This window comes from Fukomys damarensis, unplaced genomic scaffold (genome assembly GCF_012274545.1).
Source record: "Fukomys damarensis isolate Sample0158 unplaced genomic scaffold, DMR_v1.0_HiC HiC_scaffold_11, whole genome shotgun sequence".
NCBI lineage: Eukaryota > Metazoa > Chordata > Mammalia > Rodentia > Bathyergidae > Fukomys > Fukomys damarensis.
In genome coordinates, this window is record NW_022900923.1 from 38,134,543 (window position 1) to 38,155,949 (window position 21,407).

The window sequence follows — 21,407 nt, forward strand, 5'->3', positions numbered from 1 at the left end:
AGAGAGAGAGAGAGAGAGAGAGAGAGAGAGAGAGAGAGAGAGAGAATGTTGCCAAAAAGAATGCAACAGAAGAAGCCAGTAATATTTCCGAAGCAAGAGACGTGAAATTGGCAACTGAAGCACGTTTTGTAATCTCGAATTCTTATTTCTGAAATGAGAGTTGCAGTGAGTGCAAGGGAGAGCAGTTCTCTGAGCAGCCTTTCTCACGCGCTCTTCTCAGAAGCGAGGCGGGCATTAGCAGTGCCCCCTTTGAACAGCATAGCACGGTCTCGGGTGTTTGCAGCGATTCTCCTTTTAGAGTCTCTTTGTCACTCTAACAAAAGAGTGCGAGTGGATGATAAAGCCAGCTTGTTGCACCCGCTGGAACCCTGCTAACACCAAAGCTGGTTTAAGGTAAAAATAATAATCATCAGGTCTATACTGATGACAGTAAATTAGCATTAATGTATAGGATTTTTAAGGCCCTCCTCCCCTTCCTGCCTCCATCTTCCCTTGTCTCTTCCTCTTTACATTTTATTTATCCTCCATCCCTGCGGTCAGTGCACAGCAGATGAGAGAATACGATGGTTAGACTTTTGCTATTACACCGAAGCCTGGAGGTAGCTATTTGTCTATTAGTTGGTTATGTGGGCATATAATCGATTGTACATTTGTTACTAACTGGGTGTATTTGTGAATGAACTGGTTATGAAGTCTAGATATTGAACGTAATCACAGTCTGTCTCTGCAATATCCTCTGGGGCAGTTCAATACCATCCTAATTGTCCTTATCTGTGTTTAGTGCAAAATAATTGCAATTGACCTCCGGCATTAATGAGTGAAGCTAGGATTTCTTTGTTTTCAATTTCCATTTTCTTAATTCTCTACTCAGCAATAACTCAATTTTCTTAACTTTTTCTTATTCTAATTATTTCTACTTCCTTTCTAGCTTTCCCCTGCTTCTCCTCTTTCCCATATGTGTGCCGTTCTCTTTTACCTAATTTTATTAAATTGAATTAATTAAAATACTTGTGTGATAATCTGTTTTTGGTTAATTCAGCATTTAAATATGTATACTTTACCGCTACAAGAAGTTAATACATATCAAGCAGAAAATTTAGGGGGAAAAAAAAGAGCTCTAAAATACCAGAGATCACATGATTATTTACATAAAATGGCGCATTTCCTTATTTTTTCACAAGGAAATGCACTTTTTCAGTAAAAAAGCAAAAACAGATTTAAATATCTTTAACACATGGTGCTAATTTGTGCTGTAGAAAACTTTGCCATTTGTACACAGATTATCATCTGAGCAAGTACTGATTTAACTATGACTGCTAACATTTTCCCCCTCATTTAAAAGTGAACTCACGCTGTGCAAATGTTCCTTCAGCGTCTTACATGTCTTTTGTCAATATGAAGCTGAAGACGTTTGACATTTTTGTAAGCGTGGATCCTTTCTGCCTACTATTTTCCCTGTCTATGTGTTTCACGTTCCAACTTTTTACTCGTCTTTCCTTGGTTGGTTTGTATTTGGTTTTTAAAAAATCAATCTGTGTGCATGTAGGACTTTTATATCTCATTTTTCAAAATCCTGGAATCCTAGTACATAATAATACTCTTTTTTGAATTAACTTTTCTCCATTATTTTATAAGGCTTGTAAATTTTCCTGGTAAGCATCTTTTACCCAGAGGGGTTCATTCTTGTCAACTGCTCTAAGCAGCTGAGAAACCAGTGACTATGTGGCAAGAGAAACCAGGATACCTGCTTTCAAGTCCGTTTTCCTACTTTCTACCCTTTGATTTGTTATCTGCATCTGGATATTATATTTCTTATTATACGTGCCTTTGCACCCATATTTGCTTCTATGTATATACAATTATATATGCATACACACCTTATGTACGCATATGTGGGTTGTGTGTGTGTGTGTGTGTGTGAGTGCACACGAGTGCTTCATGGGTACTCTGAAGGACTAGGGAGTTAGTGTTCTCAGATAACCACAGGCTGCAGGTTAACATGCTCATGTTTATTTTCTCCTTCAATCTCCCATTAACTAACAGGACTGACCGCAGCCCAGAAGCCCAGTGCTGTGCCTCCTAGCGACCCCTCACCTGCTCTCACCACCGCATCCTCACCCCCAGGCATCTCTGAAAGAGGAAATGACTCCTCAGAGACCACACCTGCCCCTAGGCCAAGCGGTTCCTCAGCCCCTGTCTCCCTGGACCCTTTGGATAATGCTAATGCTCTGAACCTGACAGGTTGGCACAAAAATGTTCTTAATCAAAATGGTGTTGGAGTAAACTTATCTTCTAAAAGAATTCTGAAGTAATGAAAATGTTTTTTTTTTTCTTGAAATTATGTGTGCAGGTTCTATGGATATGATTTTATTCAAGTGAATAGTTTAAGAACTATTAGATGTGTATAAAAATTGGTTGGCTACAGCAATGTATGCATGTCTTAGGGAAAAGGAAAGGGAGGAGGAACAGCCCCTAAGTAAGATCAGGAGTGGGGTTCCATGGTCCTCTCGCGTCCACGCTCCCCACCATTCTCTCCCTTGTTCCTGCTCTTGTGGGTTCCCCGCAGCCTTGGACAGGTGGGAGCTCCTATTTGGGGGCTGCCTCCCTCTGGCCATCCTAGGCAAGTCCCCTAAAGTAGAATTTTCCTATTTTCTCATTCCATTCTAAATTGGCATTCTCAGGAAATTAGTGAGTTTTGACCACTTATTTACAAATATTCACTGTGAGATTTGATACGTAGCTTTATTACATAGGTTTCTTCTAGGAATATTGGCGTTACTTAAACTTTATTCAAATGAATCAGTTGTGAGACCCAGTAATGGAAAGCGAGTAAATGTAATCATGTTCATAGCAAACTATCAGATTGATATGGGAGGTATATTGGCTGGTGCTTCTCACAGTGTTTCTGCAGCAGTGACTTCATCTCATTTTATGGTCACCTCCAGTGTGTTTTTACACCAGTTTACCAACATGGTGACTCTCAAAGCGCTTCTGAAACGGTGTACTATGAAGTCGTTTTCCTAGGTAAACGAACAGGTTTACAGAGTACTATGAGAAGGGACTAAACTATTTGATAGCCTAACGGTGGCAGTTAGCTTTTTCTGAAAAACCAGCATGCATAAAATCATCTGCTTAGAGGGCACTGTGGCGTTTCAAGTGCAATACTGTTGAGGTTGATTGGCTTTTAGTAAACAAATAAATGGCTAATGCCTTCTTTTAGTGATTACAGGACTGTATATTAAATCTTTAACCCATTTGCCTTGTCACCATAGCAGCATAGTGTCTTAGAACAGATCTAAATACCTTCATTGACTGAAATTTTTGTAAAAAGAATATAAGGGTGAAGATGCTGATGACAGGCAAAATATTCGGGCTAGACCAGTGATGGTGAACCTCTTAAAGACCAAGTGCCCAAATGCAACCTCAAACCCACTTGGCAAACTGCCAGCACCGCCCCCCTGTGCACTGTTATTCATTGCTGGGGTAATGCTGGAGCACTCGGCTCGTGTGCCCACAGAAAGGGCTCTTTGTGCCATAGGTTCGCCACCGCTGTGCTAGATGTTTTCATTTCCTAAGTCATGTCACCCAGCTTTCTATTTTAAGGATTTCAGATTTCACTTCACACACACACAAAACATACCCGTGCAGTATTCCTAAATCTTTGTTCATATGTATCATTTTTTATTAAAACCACAGATTTACAGGTAGACTGTGTTAGAGAACAGACAAAATGGAATGGGTTGAAAATAAAGATGAATAATAATAAAATACTGACTTACTCTGGCACAGTATTTTGATGGTGAAATGTGCTTGGAACCTTTCCTCTGCTTTTAAATGAAATCAAATTTTTCTTGCTTATCCATAGATCTAGGAAAACATCGTTTCCTTCAATTTTGTAATGGTACAGTGTACACTCTTCAAGGTGTTTCTTTTTTGAAAATGATTACAATAAGCACCCACATGCACACCATTAAAGTATGAAGTATTTTTTATAAAAATCATTTATGCATGTTCCACAATGATCAGTATGGAAATATCTATGTATGAACAGACCCATACAGATATTTTACATGTAGCTCACATATCCAGTGGAAATAACGTCATTTTGAATCCGGGTCCTTTAGTACATCTTGTTAACCATTGTGAAATGGCTTTCAGCGCCCGGCAAATGGCTCTGTGCGCATGCGCAGACACCCATGCGTCCCTACTTCCGCACCTGCAAGGTCTGATGTTATCAGGATGTGAAAACTGCCCCTATGACAGCTAAAAAAAAATCCCATGTTGACTTACATTTCTTTAATTTTTCATAACGATGAGCATGCTTTTTGGTCATTCTATCCATTAGATGCCTACTGTATTTCGTGTCCGTTTTCCTCTTTCTCCTGTGTGATTTGTAAGAGACGATCGCCTTATGGAGGATTCTTTTCTTACTTGACGTACAAGGAAATGTCCCAGCTTTCAGTTTGTAAAGCTGATGGTGAATTCAGAAAAGCCACCGTGATCTGGACGTCAAAGTGCGATCCGGAATCGCGAACCTTCTGAGGCCGCGTGGAGCCCAGAGGGCGCCCCGGGATCTGTACCTGGGGAGCTCAGGGCGCCACTTCCTGCCCAGAGCTTCAGTATTTCAGTAGATCGGGTCACTCCACGGTTTGGTAAATTGTGACAGCATTTTGCTTCTTATTAATCTCTTGGCATGTAAATTTTCACCCGCAGCGGGGTGGGGCCGTGGGAAGACTGATGCGATGATCTCACTTTCTTGCCTCAGGTGTTGCAACCACACCGACGCCTCTCCCTCGCATGCACGCCGACTCGCCGGCGCCCTCTACCGGAGGAGCTGACCCTCAGGCACTCAGCGGCAGGGCTGACCTTACCACACTCGAGCCCGCCTCGGGCGGGCCTGAACCCTCAGGTTTGCGGGGCCTTTAGACTGGAGCAGATAGGAAGTACTTGACAAACTGCTGCATTTGAGAATGGTGTGGGCAGGGCCCGGGATTTAGCTCAGTGGTGCCGCCGCCTGCCTCGCATGCTCAAGGACCCGACTTCGATCCCTGGTATATTTAAAAAAAAAAAAAAAATGATGTGGAGGTGAAATACCGCCTTGTTCAATGCTGAACAAGTTGATAAATTGGAATTTCACAGTGACCCATAGGATGAGAAGCCGAGAAGCTACATAACAGAGTTTTTAAAGGAGATGGAATAGTAATTACAAGGGAGGATACAGCAAAAATGTGCTCAGGCAGAAACTGTTATCAATGACACTGTTTATTTCTTCATAGTTTGGGCAATCTGTAGTGAAAAACCTCTTTTTAGGCAAGTAATAAAGAAGAGTATGGTGGACTCTTTGTCCCAATACCTCAAATCAAAAAACAACTGTTAGGAAAAACAGTAAAGTGGCTCCTTATTATCAATGAAGAGCACTGAAAAAATGTAAACACAATGCAATTGTTATGTATGAAATGATTATGAAACAGATCCTCCTTTCTCCTATTTAGCATCAAGATGCTTTTAGCTTCGCATCTCTGTATATAAAGGTCTCCCTTGTCCTTCCAAAATCAGTGTCCATCACTGTGTGGATCACCTTTTAGTCAGGAAAACAAGGACATGGTTTCTCAGGTCCTAAGCTCACAGATGACCGGAAGGCCTACAGGGCCTGCAGTGGAGTGCTTTACTTTATGTATGAATGTGACACTGAAGTCATGCACATCAGTCGGGATAAAGACTGTTTTGAAATATTAATTTTGTTCTCTCAGCATGAAAATCATCATACTTTAAACTAGGAGAAAAGCTGCCCTAGTTTCTTCTTTTGTTCCACCATCTCCAACTTCCAGGGAACCACTGAGAAAAAAAAATGTGGTGCTCTCCTCAAATTGGTGGAGAGGAAGAAGCTGTAAAATAATCAGGACAGACCCTTGGGAGCTGGGTGTGGCACAAAGTGGGTTGCTGTGCACGGATCAAAGAATTCTTCCTCGCAGTGGCTAAGTCCACTAATTAAAGATCTATTAAGATTAACCAGCCTAATTAAAATTTGAATGCCACTCCCAAAACGTGGCTGAGATTACCTACCTAACAAGAGAAATGAGTTTTCAGAGGAAGAAGGAAGGTCAGGAAGCTGAATAAGATGAAATGGGAGATTCAGGACAGCACTGGGAACAAGGACACTTGTGGGGGAGATTTCAAAATGAGTGAGAGAGACCAGAAGAGAAGGTGCAAGAAGACTGAAGACAAACCCGGCTGCTTTGAAAACTTACAGAGGGCCGGTTCTATGTCTAAGTGAATTTTTAAAGAGGAAAATGAATACTTGTATTTCTTTAGAGTCCTATTCAGTATCCAGAACTGAGGAACTTTGCTTAGTTTATTCACTCCTTTGAGTGAATTAGTTAAATTTGGATGCAGTGACTTTTGAAGAAAGAGCGAAAACTCAGTCTCTGGGTTGGGAAATAAATTTCCAATCCCAAAAGAGGTGCTGTTATGGGCTGCGATCCCTTTGTAATTGGAACATGCCTGCCTACCCACATCAAAGCCATTTGCAGAGCATGCATACCTATGTCATTGAGGAAACAGAGAATCTGACTGCAAGCGAGAGACTGTTTTATATCATTGAGCCAATGGCCAAAGGGATTTGAGCATGAAATAACCAAAGAAGCTCTCCAATCCGGGCTGACTCAGAGTTCTTTTGCTTTTTCCATAGCAACTAGCACAGTGCTAGTCATCTGGTAGAATACAAGGAATACACATGGATTGCGTGTGTTGTGATTGTGCACGTGATATCTAGGGAGAAGTGTTTGCATTAAAGAGCTTGGAAGCTAGACAATGAAAAGTCTTAACCGAGTACAATGTGCAGCTACTTCTGCTATAGCCCTGATGCTATACTAATTGGTTCATACGATTGGAAAGAAGGGAATTATGTCAGTGTACTGTGAAGTTTGTTGGTTCCAAGCCAATTTGATTTTCTCTTCTGGCAAGGGAGATTACATAATGAAAATAGAATCGTAACCTTCAGCCACAAGGAAAAGAACTCAGAGTCCACCCTCTGCGCAGGCAGGAACCCTTTCAAGCTCTATTTTAAGAAAATTAAAATTGAGCAACTGCAAGCAGGCAGACTCCCCAGGGAGGCGCACTTGCTCCTGGGAGGCTGTAGGCTCCCACCTCCCCCGGGGCCAGCCCGAATGGTCTTTTATCTTTAGAGTTCTTCAGTCCGTGTGGTCTCAGGACCCCCAAGACAGCATCTCTCTGTGCAGCACTGATAATTTTTTTTAATATTGCCCAAGGCAGTGCTCGGCTAGGAGGCTTGGCCTTCCTGGGCTGTCCAAGCCATCCGTGGTCTGATTATGGAGCTGTGTATGATCCCATCTTGTGCCCCTAAATTCATCTTTCCTGCAAGTCCACATGCTGTTGCACAGTTTAGTGACATGCATCCACTTTGGTGCCATGGCTGTGCCCCACTGCCTGTTGCTGTCAGCCTCAGTCGAATGCGTGTTGGCCGTCTGCTATCTGCCCTCGGGTGGCAGGACCGGCAGCAGCGCTGACAGCCCTTCTGGTTGCAGGTGTCCCGGGAGAGAGGAGTGCAGCCACCACCTTTCCTGCAGACACAACCTTCACCCCAGCAGCCACCCTCAGCCCTGCACGCCACAGCTCTGCTGCCTTACCTGCACACACCTCCAACACCAGCACCCCAGATACCTCCTCAGGTTTGACCAGCATGAGCCAGTTGTCTTAGGCCGCAGCTAAGGAAATGGAAACTCCTAAGTCGAGCGTAGCCCTTTCATTTTGCTCCAAATATTTTTAGGCTTCCTGTTTTATAAACTTTCCTATCTTGATGCTAAATTGGGCAAAATAAACTGACCAGTAAGCTTTTTCTGGGGCATATTTTATTTTATTATAAAAGAATCAGGAGGTTCATGTCAAAGAAGAACAGACTTTGATAGGTTTCAAGAGCAGACAGCCCTAGGATCAAATCCAGCTTCTTCAATTTTCTAGCCAGTTAGGACAATTACTACTGCTTTTCCTTCTACAAAAGTGGACATGATAGACTCATTTGATAAGACCGATGCAAAGACAGATTAAGGAGAAAGCCCGAGAGTAATAGACATTTTGAACAAGTAACCTTTACCCGTCATGCTGTCATGGACAGGGGAAAGTACAATGTCGGGGAGACTGTACATCAAGTAAGAATTACACAAAGGCAAGAAGGGCTTTCCTTGAACATAGACAATGTTTAGTTCAAATTCCTCGAAATATTACTTACCTGAAAGGGCAATTTGTAGATAAGTCTTTGGTTTATTTTTAAAACAGCATCGATTCACCTGAGGTTGCCTAGAGCAAAGGCTTTCCTTGTGGAAGAGGGTGCCCATTGCCCTGCAGGAGGACGGACTCATTAACTTTCTTCTGTTCCTTTCCTTGCAGATCTCACCTCTGTAGCCACTGCAGCATCCACACAGAGCCCTGCAGCAAGCATTCTCCCTTCAAGCACAGCAATAGGTGACAACCTCACCCCCAGTCACGCAGGCACCTCACCCCCACACCGCCCGCCGCTCAGCTTTGGGCCGCTTTCTCTGCCAAGCTCAACTTAGCCTTTTAACCCTGAGAGCTGGGGACCTCCTAGACCGTTTTCTGTTTAGCAGTGGCACAGCCGAGAGATCAGGACATGAAGTTCCTCTACCCCGCCGCATGGTCGCAGTAGCCCCGCAAGAGAGGTGTCCTTTATACAAACATGTATGAGAGATAACCTAAGCCGTTAGAAATTCTTTCTCTATCTAACAGTGGCCTTAATTTCTGGTGTGGAGAATAAGTCTGTCGAAGGGGGGCTCCTTTCCAGGAGATGAGTTTCAGTCAAGCAGGGAGGGACATGGAGTTAAAGGGTGAGGCCTTCCGCCATCGCCCACAGCAATGGCGGCATCTGGATCAGTGAAGGAAGACAGAGCCCTCAAGATCATCCTGCGCCCTAAGTTCTTGCAACTCTAAGAGATTGGCAGAGACCCCTTAGCTTCCAGATTCTTTAGTTAAATCCATGGACTCACATAAGATTCTATTTGTTCAGAACGCATTTTTGCTTTTGAAAGTTACAACAGAGAACAAAGCATCCCTTACCTGTTGTCTGTTTTTAAAAATAAAAAGTATAAACTTCATTCTATAAGGGTTAGAGTTGTATACATTTACTTTTATATCTACAAAGGCAGTGAAGACCTTTCTAATAGTTTGGGCAGCATGACTAGGCACATTGCTGTACCACAATCAGATATTTGACAAAATTGTTTATCAAAATTTTATTGGGCTAATTTATAAAATTATTTCATATTACTGGATTATTATAACACGATACTTGGCAATCTCTGTATTATGTGTTAAACTAGCTAGATAGACTACAGTTTATCAAGTTGAAGCATTGTAAATCACCTTTCCCCAAAATATATGCTACACCAAAAATCCTAATAATTTTCCTTCCTTTTCTTCTCTATTACAGTTCCTGCTACAACTCCAACTCCATGTGGTGAGTTTGTTTGTTTGTTTGTTTGTTTTAGGAGCAGTGCATGTCACGTTACAGTTGCACTGTTTCTTTCTTTGTTCCAAGCTTTCCATTAGGCTCATTGGTTCTCAATTCTCAACCACAACTTTCTCTAGTTCTTAAAGGCCGGTATTCAGCAATGACAAGACTGTTGGATTTTTGTATTCAAACCTGGTTTTGAGAACCTATATTAAAAATCACTAGCTAGATAATTCTGAAGCTGCTTAACTATGTCTGATGTGTCTGTAAAATAATATGGTAACAAGTTTGGCTTTGGAATGGGGCAAGGATTCACTGTGATGGTTAACATAAAATGTGGATAATATTTTGAAAGCTCATTGAAAGGAAAAACTGTCTCAATAGTACATAAGATCCTAATGAGATAATTGACAATGTGAAATAGGAAGAAAAGGGCTAAAGGTGTAGGGAAAGTGGGAAGGGTAGGGGAAAGGTAATAAGGGAAAGAAAAAAAGTAGAAGAAAATGAAAAAATGGAAATAAAAGGTTTGTAAATGGGGAGGAGAGGGGAGGAGGGGTTGAAGGGAGGGCAGGGACAAGGGGAACAAATGAGAACCAGGACCTGTCATGTAAAGGTACAAGATCCCAATACTGAATGTAACTGTATTATATACCTAAAATGTGCCAGTAAACTCAATGAGGAAAAAAAAAATGTCTCCTCCTCCTTGCCCCCCCCCCAGGCTGGCTCAAGCGTAAAATCTGAAAACGATCCTTTCCTTATTTTCTTCCTCTTTTCTCAGGGGAAACAAGCTCCTCCTTTGTGGTCAGGCTTATCCTTCCGTTCACTTCTAAATGCCACCCCCGAAGCCACTGCCCTCAGTCACTCTTCGTGCAGTCAGGGCCAAGCTCCTCCTCCTGTGTCGCCATTGCTACAGGGCCCTTCACGTTCGGCTCTCTGTCCCTCTCCCCGGCACCATTGCCTCAAGCTCTTCACTTAAGCAACCTCCCTGCAGTTTTCCACACAGATCTTCCCACCTCTGAGTCTGCCCACCCCTCTGCCTCTGTCCTTCCAATTCTCTCCCCTACCTCTTCTCTGGCCCGTGTTTGCTTTTCTGTGCACCGCTCCCATTTAAAATGCAGCGTCCGCCATTTTCTCAGGAAACCCTCTCCCGTTCCGCCCTCTGAATCAACGTCTCCTTTATCCCCAGTTCATTCTGGGCACAGCCCTGCCCTTGTGTGACTTCTGCGCTTCAGTCTTTGTGCGCTCTGAATTCGACTGCGTTTCTTAAAAAGCTGATTGCGTCTGATTTGCTTTTGGAGCCCTGGTGCTTGGGATAGTATTTTAAACATAAAAAATGGCTTAATAATTTTTGTTAAATGAAATGAATGCTTAAATTAATATTTGCTCAAAGATATTTTTACCAGTCAGTTGAAGTTGTTGACAATAAATAAAGTTTAGGAAGTGTTTGTTTTTTTTTTTTGTTATCAGTGATAATTTTACATTAATTAAAGGGTTGAGTGAGGGCCTACGATCTCTGAATTATTAGCATCCCAAATATTTGGAGGAATGTGTTACAATGTTTCATAAAACAAAGGAAATGTTAAAGAAAAGAAGAGAATATTAGATGCTTTTTTTTTCTTTGAGACAGGGTCTTACTATGCAGTTCAGGCTGGCCTTGAACTCACTGTGTAGCCCAGGCTGACCTTGAATTCATGGTAATCCTTCTGCCTCAGCCTCTCTAGTGCTAGTATTACAAATTTGCACCACCATGCCTGGCTTCTGTTTATTTAATTTTTAAAATTAATTTTATTGGTACATTTAAGGTGTACAGTATAGTGACATTCATTATTGGAAGTTTGCACCTTTACATAATCCATCTTGGTTCTTATTTTATTTTCTGTGTTCTTCTTTTGTGCATCAAGAAATAATTACTGAGCTCATATTAATAACAGATATCGTTCATGGAACTGGATTTATAGCAGTGATCAAATAAATAGATTGGTTTTACTCTCATAGCATTTATAATCCACTTAGGAAGAGAGAAATTAAATGTAATAATTATTTAATATGTTTCTAAGCTGAGGTTCTTGAAAGGGGAAGAGAACAATGAAAGTGGTATGGAGTCACCTCATGCACGTCCAGTATTCATATTTCTGGGGATCTTTTAGTGTTTGACATTTACAAAATACATATTAATGCATTTGTACTTCATGTGTATCTATTCATTCTGAATAAAGGATAATTCTCATTTTTGTTTTCTTTTAGATAAAAAATATGATAATTTCTTCGTGACATACACATATGACAAGAACAGTAAATTATTTAGGGCAAAACTGGGTCTTCCTGATACCGCAACATGTAATTCTTCGAAATGTGAAGACTTGCCAGGCCTAAGAGAGTGCTCATATTCCAGTGTTGAAGTAGCCGATGATTCGTGTCATGGAGCTAAAGTTTTCCAGTTAGATGTACCACCAGGTAAACATCCACCCATCCCGTCGCTGTAAGTGTGTTCATAGAAGCAGTATGGATCCATGATTGCCTGTTCTCGTGAGCTCAGGAACCTGTGTGGTGAGAGAACAGAAACCAGAGCCCAAGGAAAGAAAGTCAATAGTGGAATTTTATGCTTTCCTAACCAAGTAAAAATCAGGAAGTAACATAAGCCTTCTCTTTATGTCTTTAGTCACCCTCTCCTACTTCTTTTACAGAGAAGTAGGTTTAATTTTTTTTATTTTTTACTTCTTTTACACAGAGGCTCATGTAGGTTCCATATAATTTATATTACTGGGTAATTATACACAAACTTTCTCTTTTGTGTCTTCTACTTAATTCATATCATTACATATTGTTCATATCATTTTGTCCTTTTAGATACAACTTTGTCCTGTTAGAGAAAAACACAAAGTTAAGGATTTGATGTTTATGGGAAGACACAAAATATACTCATAAAAAAGGAGAACTGGCCATTCATGGTGGCACATGCCTGTGACCTCAGCACTTAGGAAGCTGGGACAGTGGGATCACCACTCGTTAAAGGCCAACCTGGGCTAAGTAGTAAGTTCAAGGGGAGCCCGAATTATATAGTGAGACCCTGGCTCAATAAAAGCAAACAGCAAACAAGGAGAATTATAGTGACGTTAAGGAATTTGTGCTGTTTTTGCCATTTCTGGGAGAGAGAAGGGACGGAAGGTGTCAAGCAGTCTCCACTGAAGCATTTCTTAGCCAAATGTATAAAAGGATATAATTAAGAAATCAAAATGGAATGTTGTAAAAAATGTGTAAAAATATACTTTTATCTAGATGTTTGCTTAAGTTTCATTTTTAAAAGTAGCATAATCCCAAATGAAACTGAAATACACAATATTGAAACAATAATACAGTGCTATAATGAATGTTAAATGTTTCAAGTGATAGGTATGCTAATTACCCTGTTTTGATCATTATTACACAATGTGTACATGTATCAAGGTACCACCTTACATGCCACAAAGTCGGACAATTCTGTGTCAATTAAAACTAAAGCTTGGGCTGGGGATTTAGCTCAGTGGTGCCACACCTACCTCACAAGCACAAGGTCCCAAGTTCAATCCCTAGTACCAAAAAGAAAAAAAAAAATCTTAATAATAATGAACTAAATAATCAAGAAACACCAAATCTTGAGAGTTATTTTGTTTTTTTCTAAAGCACTCTAAATGCTTGCCAAATTCTATGTCAGTGACTTTAGTTGAGAAATGTACCTATTATGTTCTTTTAATTGCCTATTTCTATATCTTCTTGACAGAATATGAAACGCTCCAGTTAATTGACTGTACACGGGAAGAAGAAGCAGATACTTCACTTTGTTTATGTTGGGAAAAAAACCAACCCTTTAATTGTACTAAAAGTTTTACATATGAATTTCAATGTGGTAAGAATGGAATGCTCATCACAGATTTTTTTTTTTTTTTTTTTGGTGTTGTGGAAACCATTCTAGATATTGTCCTGTATCTTTTCCTCCTCTCCTTTTTGGTCTCTGGCATGTTTTAAGTCAAATAAGTATTATCTGTGCCAAACAGATTCACAAATACTCACCTCGATATGTAAATATCAAAATAGTAAAAGTTAATTACTTTATAGATTTTGTTTTGATGATGGTTAGACACCAGGTATCGCTGAAGAGCTTGTGAGAGAAGGGTGTTACAACAGAGTGGTAATTACATATACTCTGTTAGAAAAAGCAAATATAAGATTGTGGAGTCAAGAGTCCGCTTGGTCAGGCTCTGCCAACAGAATTCACACACAGTTTTATGATGCTTGTTTAACAGGAAAAGAGCAAGCACTCATGAGTGAATCTGGTTTTGGATTATCTCATTTCCTTTTCAGTGTATTAGAATTTAATGGGATACATTTGCCTATCCTCAGCATAAAGCCAGGCTGTATTTGGCAAAACAAACCGATATGTATGCGCATACATATGCTGCTATACACACACACACACATATGCACACACACACACGCATGATGGAATGTGGCACTGGTTGTAATCATCAAGTTAAGGTGAATATGTGGCCAAGCAAATCAGAACACACAATAGACTGACAGTAAAACTCATCGATTTAGAAAACCTCTTTAGGCAAAGGCTATGTATCAGCTGTCCCATCGCTGGGACAAATTATGTGACAGCCACAATTAAAGAAGGAGAGCTTTATTTTGACTCATTGTTTCAGAGGGTTCAGTCCATGGTTGACTGGCTTCAAGATAGAAACAGCATGGCGAAAGGGTGTGGCAGAGGAAAGCTTCTCAATTCACAGAAGCTGGGAGGCAGAAAGAGAGGGAAGAGCCGGGGGAAAGTCTACTCTCAGTGACCTGCCTCCTTCAAGCAGGCCCCATCTCCTGACAGCACATTCCGCGATGAACTCGTCAGCAGCCAATCAACTGACGAGGACAGCACCCCCATGACCCAGTCACCTTCTGAAAGCCCACCTCTGAGCTTGTGAGATTTTGGGGGCATCTTAGATGTAACCATAATAGGCTACCAAGGTGCAATCTAAGTTTCTGAGTACAGAATCCCAACCTAATGCCTCATTCCATCAGTTAAATTAGTGCCACTTTTAAATTATAGCTGCTAAATATTTTTTTGAAAGTTGAGCATAACATAATCCTTTTCAAGCTCTTTGACTTTTTATTTGGACCATTTTTATTGGTTTTTAATCTAATAAATATTATGGTATTACAAATAAGGCAAAGAAGGAAAAATTTATATTTCTGTATAAATGAAAAAAGAAGAAATTTGTATATTAATATAACATATGCAGTATTTCTTTCTTTCAGATTCTTCAACATCTAATGGCAAATGTATTAAATTAAATAAACTTCTTCCCAAAACAAAGTATAGTTGTAGTGCACAAGTATTATACAATGGCCAGAGTTACAGAAATGAAACTAAACATATTGAAACAGATTTAGGGGGTGAGTATTTCCTTTAAATTTATATGTAAACTTGCACAGCCCATCATGTTCTTTTAATTTTTTTAAATTGAGTTTATTGGTACAATCTAGGTCTACAATACCGTTACTTTCCTTAATGGGATCCTGTACCTTCACATGACAGTTCTTGGTTCTCATTTTTTCCCCTTGTCCCTGCCCTCCCTTCACCCACTTCTCCCCTCCCCATTTACAAACTCTTTATTTCCATTTTTACATTTTCTCATATTTTTTCTTTTCCCTTATTTTCTTTCCCCTACCCTTCCCACTTTCCCTACACCTTTAGCCCTTTCCTTCCTATTTCATATTGTAAATTATACCATTAGGATCTTATTTATAATTATAGCTTTTTGTACCAGAGAAACTATGTGGTATTTACACATGTGTGACTTATTTATTTCACTTAGGAGTATATCCTCAATATGCATCCATTTTCCTATAAATGACTCTAATTTCTCATTCTTTATGGCTGAGTAATAGTCCATTTTATAGAAAAGCCACATCTTCTTTATCCAGTTTCCAATTGACGGGCAAATGGGCTGTTTCCAAGTTTTACCTATTACAAACTGTGCCGCTATAAACATGGGTGCACATACATCACTGTGATATGATTCTTTTAGTTCTTTTGGAAAGATACCCAGCAGAGGGATGGCTGGGTCAAATGGAACCTCTAGTCCGAGCTCTTTGAGGTATCTCCATATTGATTTCCACAGTGGTTGCACAAGTGTTCACTCCCACCAACAATGGAGAAGGGTTCCTTTCTCCCCACAACCCCACCAATATTTGTATTGTGTGATTTCTTGATAGCAGCCATTCTTTGTGAGGTGAGGTGGAATCTCAGTGTTGTTTTCAACTGCATCTCTCAAATGACCAGTGATGTGGAACATTTTTTCATATATTTACTTGTTGCTTTGACTTCTTTGTCAGAGAAATGTCTGTTCATTTCAGATGACCATTTTTAAATCAGGTCTTTATATTTGGGGGGCTTATTGTTTTGAATTCGTTATATATTCTAGATAATAATCCTTTGTCTGAGGAGCAGCTGGTAAAACTTTTTTCCCACATTGTAGGTTGTCTCTTAGTTCTGTTGATGGTTTCTTTTGCAATGCAGAAGCTTTTCAATAAGACGAGATCCCAGTTGTTGATTCTTTCTGCTAGTTTCCGTGCTACTGAGGATTTGTTCATAAAGTCTTTTCCTATGCCAATGGCTTCAAGAGTTCTGCCTAATTTATCTTCCAGCAAGTTTAGTGTTTCTGTTTTAACATTTAGATCTTTAATCCACTTTGATTTTATTTTAGTACATGGTGAGAGATAAGGGTCTAGTTTTAATCTTTGGCAGGTTGAGATCCAGCTTTTCCAAAACCGTTTATTAAAGAGGCTATCTTTCCTCTAGTGGGGATGGTCAGCTCTTTTGTCAAAGATGAGGTAGCTGAGTACATCTTGAGTTGTTTTTGTGTTTTCCAGTCTGTTCCACTGATCCTCAAGTCTGTTTCTTTGCCAGTACTATGCTGTTTTTATTACAGTGGCTTTGTAGTATAGTTTCAGATTGGGAATTGTTATACCTACTGCCATGTCTCTGTTGCCTAGGATGGCTTTTGCTATTGTAGGTCTCTTATGGTTCCAAATGAATTTTTGGATTCTCCTTTCTAGTTCTGTGAAATATAGTGTTGGAATTTCCATTGGTATTGCATTGAATCTGTATAGCAGTTTTGGTAGTATGGCCATTTTCACTATGTTGATTCTTCCTACCCAGGAGCAGGGGATATCTTTCCATTTTCTTATATCCTCTTCAATCTCTTTTTTCAGAGTGCTGTAGTTTTCAGTGTAGAGGTCTTTTGCTTCTTTTGTTAGATTGATTTCCAGATACTTCATTTTTTTTTTTGGATGCCATTGTGAAAGAAATTGTTTCCCTAATTTCCTCTCAATGAGTCTGTTATTTGTGTATAAGAAGGATATTGATTTTTGGGTGTTGACCTTGTATCCAGCTACTCTGCTAAAAGTGTCAATTAAGTCAAGAAGTCTTTTGGTGGAGTTTTTTGGGTCTTCAATGTAGAGTATCATATCATCAGCAAATAATGATAGTTTAACTTCTTCCTTTCCTATCTTTATTGCTTTAATTTCTTTCTCTTGTCTAATTGCTATGGCTAATGTTTCCAGAACTATATCGAAAAGGAGTGGTGATATTGGGCATCCTTGACTTGTTCCTGATTTTTACGTGAAGGTTTTCAGTTTTTTGCCATTTAATATGATGTTGGCTGTTGGTTTTTCATAGATAGCCTTTATTAAGTTGAGATATAGACCATCTATTCTAATTTTTTTGCAGAGTTTTTCTCATGAATGGGTGTTGAATTTTGTCACATGCTTTTCTGCATCTATCGAGAGGATCATGTGGTTTTTGTACTTGACTTTGTTAATATAGCATATTACATTTATTGATTTACGTATGTTGAACCATCCTTGCATCCCTGGAATAAATCCAACTTGGTCAGGGTGTATGATCTTCTGGATGATTCTCTGTATTCTGTTTGCTAGTATCTTATTGAGGAGTTTTGCATCTATATTCATTAAGGAGTTTGGCCTGTAGTTCTCTTTTTTAGTTACATCTTTCCCTGGTTTGGGAATCAAAGTGATGTTTGCTTCCAGGAATGAACTTGGAAGTATTGCTTCCCTTTTAATTTCATTGAAAAGTCTGAGGAGTAATGGGAGTAGTTCTCCTCTAAATGTCTTGTAAAATTCAGCAGTGAATCCATCAGGACCTGGGCTTTTCTTTATTGGTAAGTTTTTAATTACATTTTCAATTTCACTAGTTGTAATTGGGGTGTTTACAATGTTTTTATCTTCTTCATTCAATTTTGGTAATTCATAAGTGTCTAGAAATCTGTCCATTTCTCCTGTGTTTTCCATTTTATTAGAGTACAGGTTCTCATAGTAGGTATTAATGATCCTCTGGATTTCTTTAGGATCTGTTGTGACTTCACCTTTTTCATTCCTGATTGCATGGATCTGAAGTTTTTCTTTCCTTTTTTTGATAAGGTTTGCTAAGGGTTTATCAATTTTATTTAGTCTTTCAAAAAACCAACTCTTCAATTCATTTATTTTTTGTATTGTTTTCTTAGTTTCCATTGCATTGATTTCTGCCTTAATCTTTATAATTTCCTCTCTTATTCGAGCTTTGGGTTTTTCTTGCTCTTGTTTTTCTAGGAGTCTAAGATTAGGTTGTTTATTTGAGCTTGCTGTTTTCCTAATGTGGGCATTCAGTGCTATGAATTTTCCACATAGAACTGCTTCCATTGTGTCCCATAGATTCCTGTATGTTGTATTGGCATTTTCATTTATTTGTGAAAATTGTCTGATTTCTTCTTTAATTTCCTCTGTGATCCATTGATTGTTCAGAAGAGTGTTGTTCAATTTCCATGTGTTTGTGAAGTTCCTACGGTTTCTTATGCTATTTTTCTCCATCTTTATTGTACTGTGATCTGATAATATAATATACAGGGAATAACTTCAATTCTTTTGCATTTATTCAAACCTGTTCTGTGAGCTAATAAGTGATCTATCTTGGAGAATGATCCATGTGCAGCTGAAAAGAATGTATATTCTGATTTTGTGGAGTGGAACACTCTGTAAACATCTAATAAGTCCATGCGTTCAAAAGCTTGGTTCAGTTCTAGTATTTCATTGTTGATTTTTGCCTAGATGATCTGTCTATTTGTGATAGTGGGGTATTTAGATCCCCCACTACAGTGGTATTAGTGCTTATTTGGTTTTTCATGTTATTTAATATTTGTTTTATATAGTTGGGGGCATTTATATTTGGTGCATATATGTTTATGATTGTCATTTCTTCCTCTGGAATTTTTCCCTTTACAAGTTTGTAGTGGCCTTCTTTGTCTCTCTTAATCAGTTTTGGTTTGAAATTTACTTTGTCTGTGAATAAGATTGCTATCTCTGCTTTTTTCTGGGCTCCTGCCATGTGGAGAATTGTTTTCCACCCTTTCACTTTCAATCTATGGGCTTCTTTTTGCACTAGGTGTTTCTGGTATACAACATATTGTTGGATTTTGCTTCTTAATCTATTCTGCCATTCTATTTCTCTTGATTGGTGAATTGAGGCCATTGACATTGATAGTTATAACTGATATGTACTGACTTGTTATTGTCATGTTCTTGTTCTTTTGTTGACTCTTTAATTTTTTGCCCTCTCCTTTTAGTTTCTTACCTTGGCTATTTGATTTGCTCTGTTGGGCCTCATGGTGTTGTGATCTTTATTGTCTTTTTCTAGGATATTGTTTAAAATTCCTTGTAGTGCTGGTTTAGTATTCATGAAGTTTCTCAAGTGTTCTTTGTCATGGAAGTATCTTATTTCTCCATCCATTTTGAAAGAGAGTTTTGCAGGATACATCAGTCTTGGTTGGAGGTTGTTTTCTTTTAGGACTTGAAATACCTCATGTTCTTTTAATTTTGGAGAATTATAGGAAATGAGGCTTTAAAGAGCAAAATTTTAAAATTGAATTTAAAAATAAATTACTCAAGACAAAAATTTATGCCAATTTTTTTTTGTTATTTTTCAGGTTGTAGTCTGTTACATTGTCTTGTTAGGAATAGAAGCAAAATAAATTGTTTTGTTCTCTTTATAATCATTTTATTCACCATTCCTTTTATAATATTCTCTTCTTTTTGTATTTTTATGCCCTCTTTCCCCTTTGTCAGATCCTGACTATCTCGTAGGAGTAAAATAAGCAAAAGAAACTCATAAAGAAAAGTGATACATTGAAAAATTGATGGCAAAATAGTAATTACTGTCTTAAAATTGTCATTGATGTAAATACGAACACAGCAATAATACCACATGATAATAATCTAGCTGAGAGATAAGATAATGGCAATTAAGAGCATCTGGGGAGAGAAAAAAGTTAAAAAGTGCTAAAATTCCACTATTATTTAAAAATATGAAGATTCCAACTAAATTTAAATTTGCCAGAAAAATGAGTTAATTATATATTTGATGATTTATTAATAACTACTACAAAAATAAAAAGAGATGGCACTGTGTACAAGCAGTATGTAGAGAAACATTTTCATTTCTCATGAGCATATACAAGGGACTGAAATTTTAAAATCATATTTCAACTTTATATTTTGCATTTTGAAGGACTGCCAACTCTTTGTAAAGTGAACACACCATTTTATATTTTTCCCAGCAATGTATGAAGGTTCCAGTTTCTTCACATCTTGATCAACACTTTTGAAAGCTATCTTTTGTATTTCAGCTGCACTTATAGATGTAAAATGATGGAGCATTGTATTTTGGGCTTAATTTTCTAATAGTGATGTGGAGTTATGTGTTTATTGGTCATTTATTTATCATTTATCATTCAAATCTTGTGGCTGTTTTTAACTGATGTTTTTATTGACTTGTGAGTTTTTTAATTGTTTTAGACACAAGTCCTTTTTTACATATGTAAGTTAAAGTATCTTTTTATTCTGTGAGTGATCATTTTTTTTTTTTTGGTATCATGGATCGAATTTGGGACCTTGTGTTTGCGAGGTAGGTGGCGGCACCACTGAGCTAAAACCCCGGCCCATTTCACTTTTGTGATAGACTTTGAAGCCAGAAAGTTTTTAATTTTGATGAGGTCCATTTTACCTACTTGAATTTTTTGTTGCTCCTGATTCTAGTATCATATATAAAAATTAATTGCCAAGTCTAAGAACATAAAGATCTCTCCTTATATGTTTATCTAAGAAATTTATGGCTTTAGCTCCTAAATTTAGCTCTGTAGTCTATTTTAGTTAACATTTGTGTATGGTGTAAGGTATCTAGTTTCTTTCTTTTCTATCTGACTATCTAGTTGTTGTACCAGCACAGAACATCAGTTATGCTAGTGAAAACATGATTCTTTCTCCTATCAAAGGGTCTGACCAGTCTTATAAAAAATTAGTCAACCATAATGATGTTTATTTTGGGGCTTTCAGTTCTGTTCCATTGGTTTACACACCTATGTTTTATTTCAGTACTAGACCACTTGTTACTGTTGATTTGTAGTAATTTTTGAAATCGAAAAATGTATTGTTACTGCCAGGGATTTCGCTCAGTGGTTCCGCTCCCTGCTTTGCAAGCACAAGGTCCCAAGTTCAATCCCTGGTTCAAAAAAAAAAATGTATTATTAAATTTTATTCTTTTTTCTTAAAATTGGAAGATACATTGGCCCTGGAAGGTGTAGATGAGTTTTAGGATCAACTTGTCAGATTCTATAAAGATTTCGGCTAGGATTTTGACTGAAATTACAATGAATCTGGAGATGCCTTTATGGAGAATGGTCATTTAACACTCTCACTCTTCCAGTCCATGAACATAAAGCATGTATTAAGTCACCACCTTCTTCTTCTTCTTCTTCTTCTTCTTCTTCTTCTTCTTCTTCTTCTTCTTCTTCTTCTTCTTCTTCTTCTTCTTCTTCTTCTTCTTCTTCTTCTTCTTCTTCTTCTT

The 21,407-nt window shown here is 38.6% G+C and overlaps 1 protein-coding gene and 1 long non-coding RNA gene across 6 annotated transcripts in view; one reads left to right on the forward strand and one right to left on the reverse strand.

Moving 5' to 3' along the window:
- Positions 1–21,407, forward strand: part of Ptprc (protein tyrosine phosphatase receptor type C) — a 124,066-nt gene that overhangs the window by 52,967 nt on the left and 49,692 nt on the right. For 2 of the 5 annotated variants that reach the window (XM_010635392.3, XM_033762147.1), the window contains 6 exons: positions 4,766–4,909; positions 8,404–8,478; positions 9,461–9,487; positions 11,726–11,935; positions 13,239–13,364; positions 14,768–14,905. In XM_010635392.3, coding sequence (XP_010633694.1) covers positions 4,766–4,909; positions 8,404–8,478; positions 9,461–9,487; positions 11,726–11,935; positions 13,239–13,364; positions 14,768–14,905 — 720 coding nt within the window. Of the gene's footprint in view, positions 1–2,043; positions 2,242–4,765; positions 4,910–8,403; positions 8,479–9,460; positions 9,488–11,725; positions 11,936–13,238; positions 13,365–14,767; positions 14,906–21,407 lie in introns of all 5 variants that reach the window. The other 3 variants (XM_010635390.3, XM_010635393.3, XM_010635395.3) reach the window with 3 other exon arrangements.
- Positions 11,944–21,407, reverse strand: part of LOC104869995 — an 11,406-nt gene continuing 1,942 nt past the window's right edge. Inside the window, exons 2-3 of the long non-coding RNA XR_782430.3 lie at positions 13,018–13,047; positions 11,944–12,021 (exon numbers count right to left, since the gene is read on the reverse strand). This is a non-coding gene — a long non-coding RNA (uncharacterized LOC104869995). The remainder of the gene's footprint in view (positions 12,022–13,017; positions 13,048–21,407) is intronic.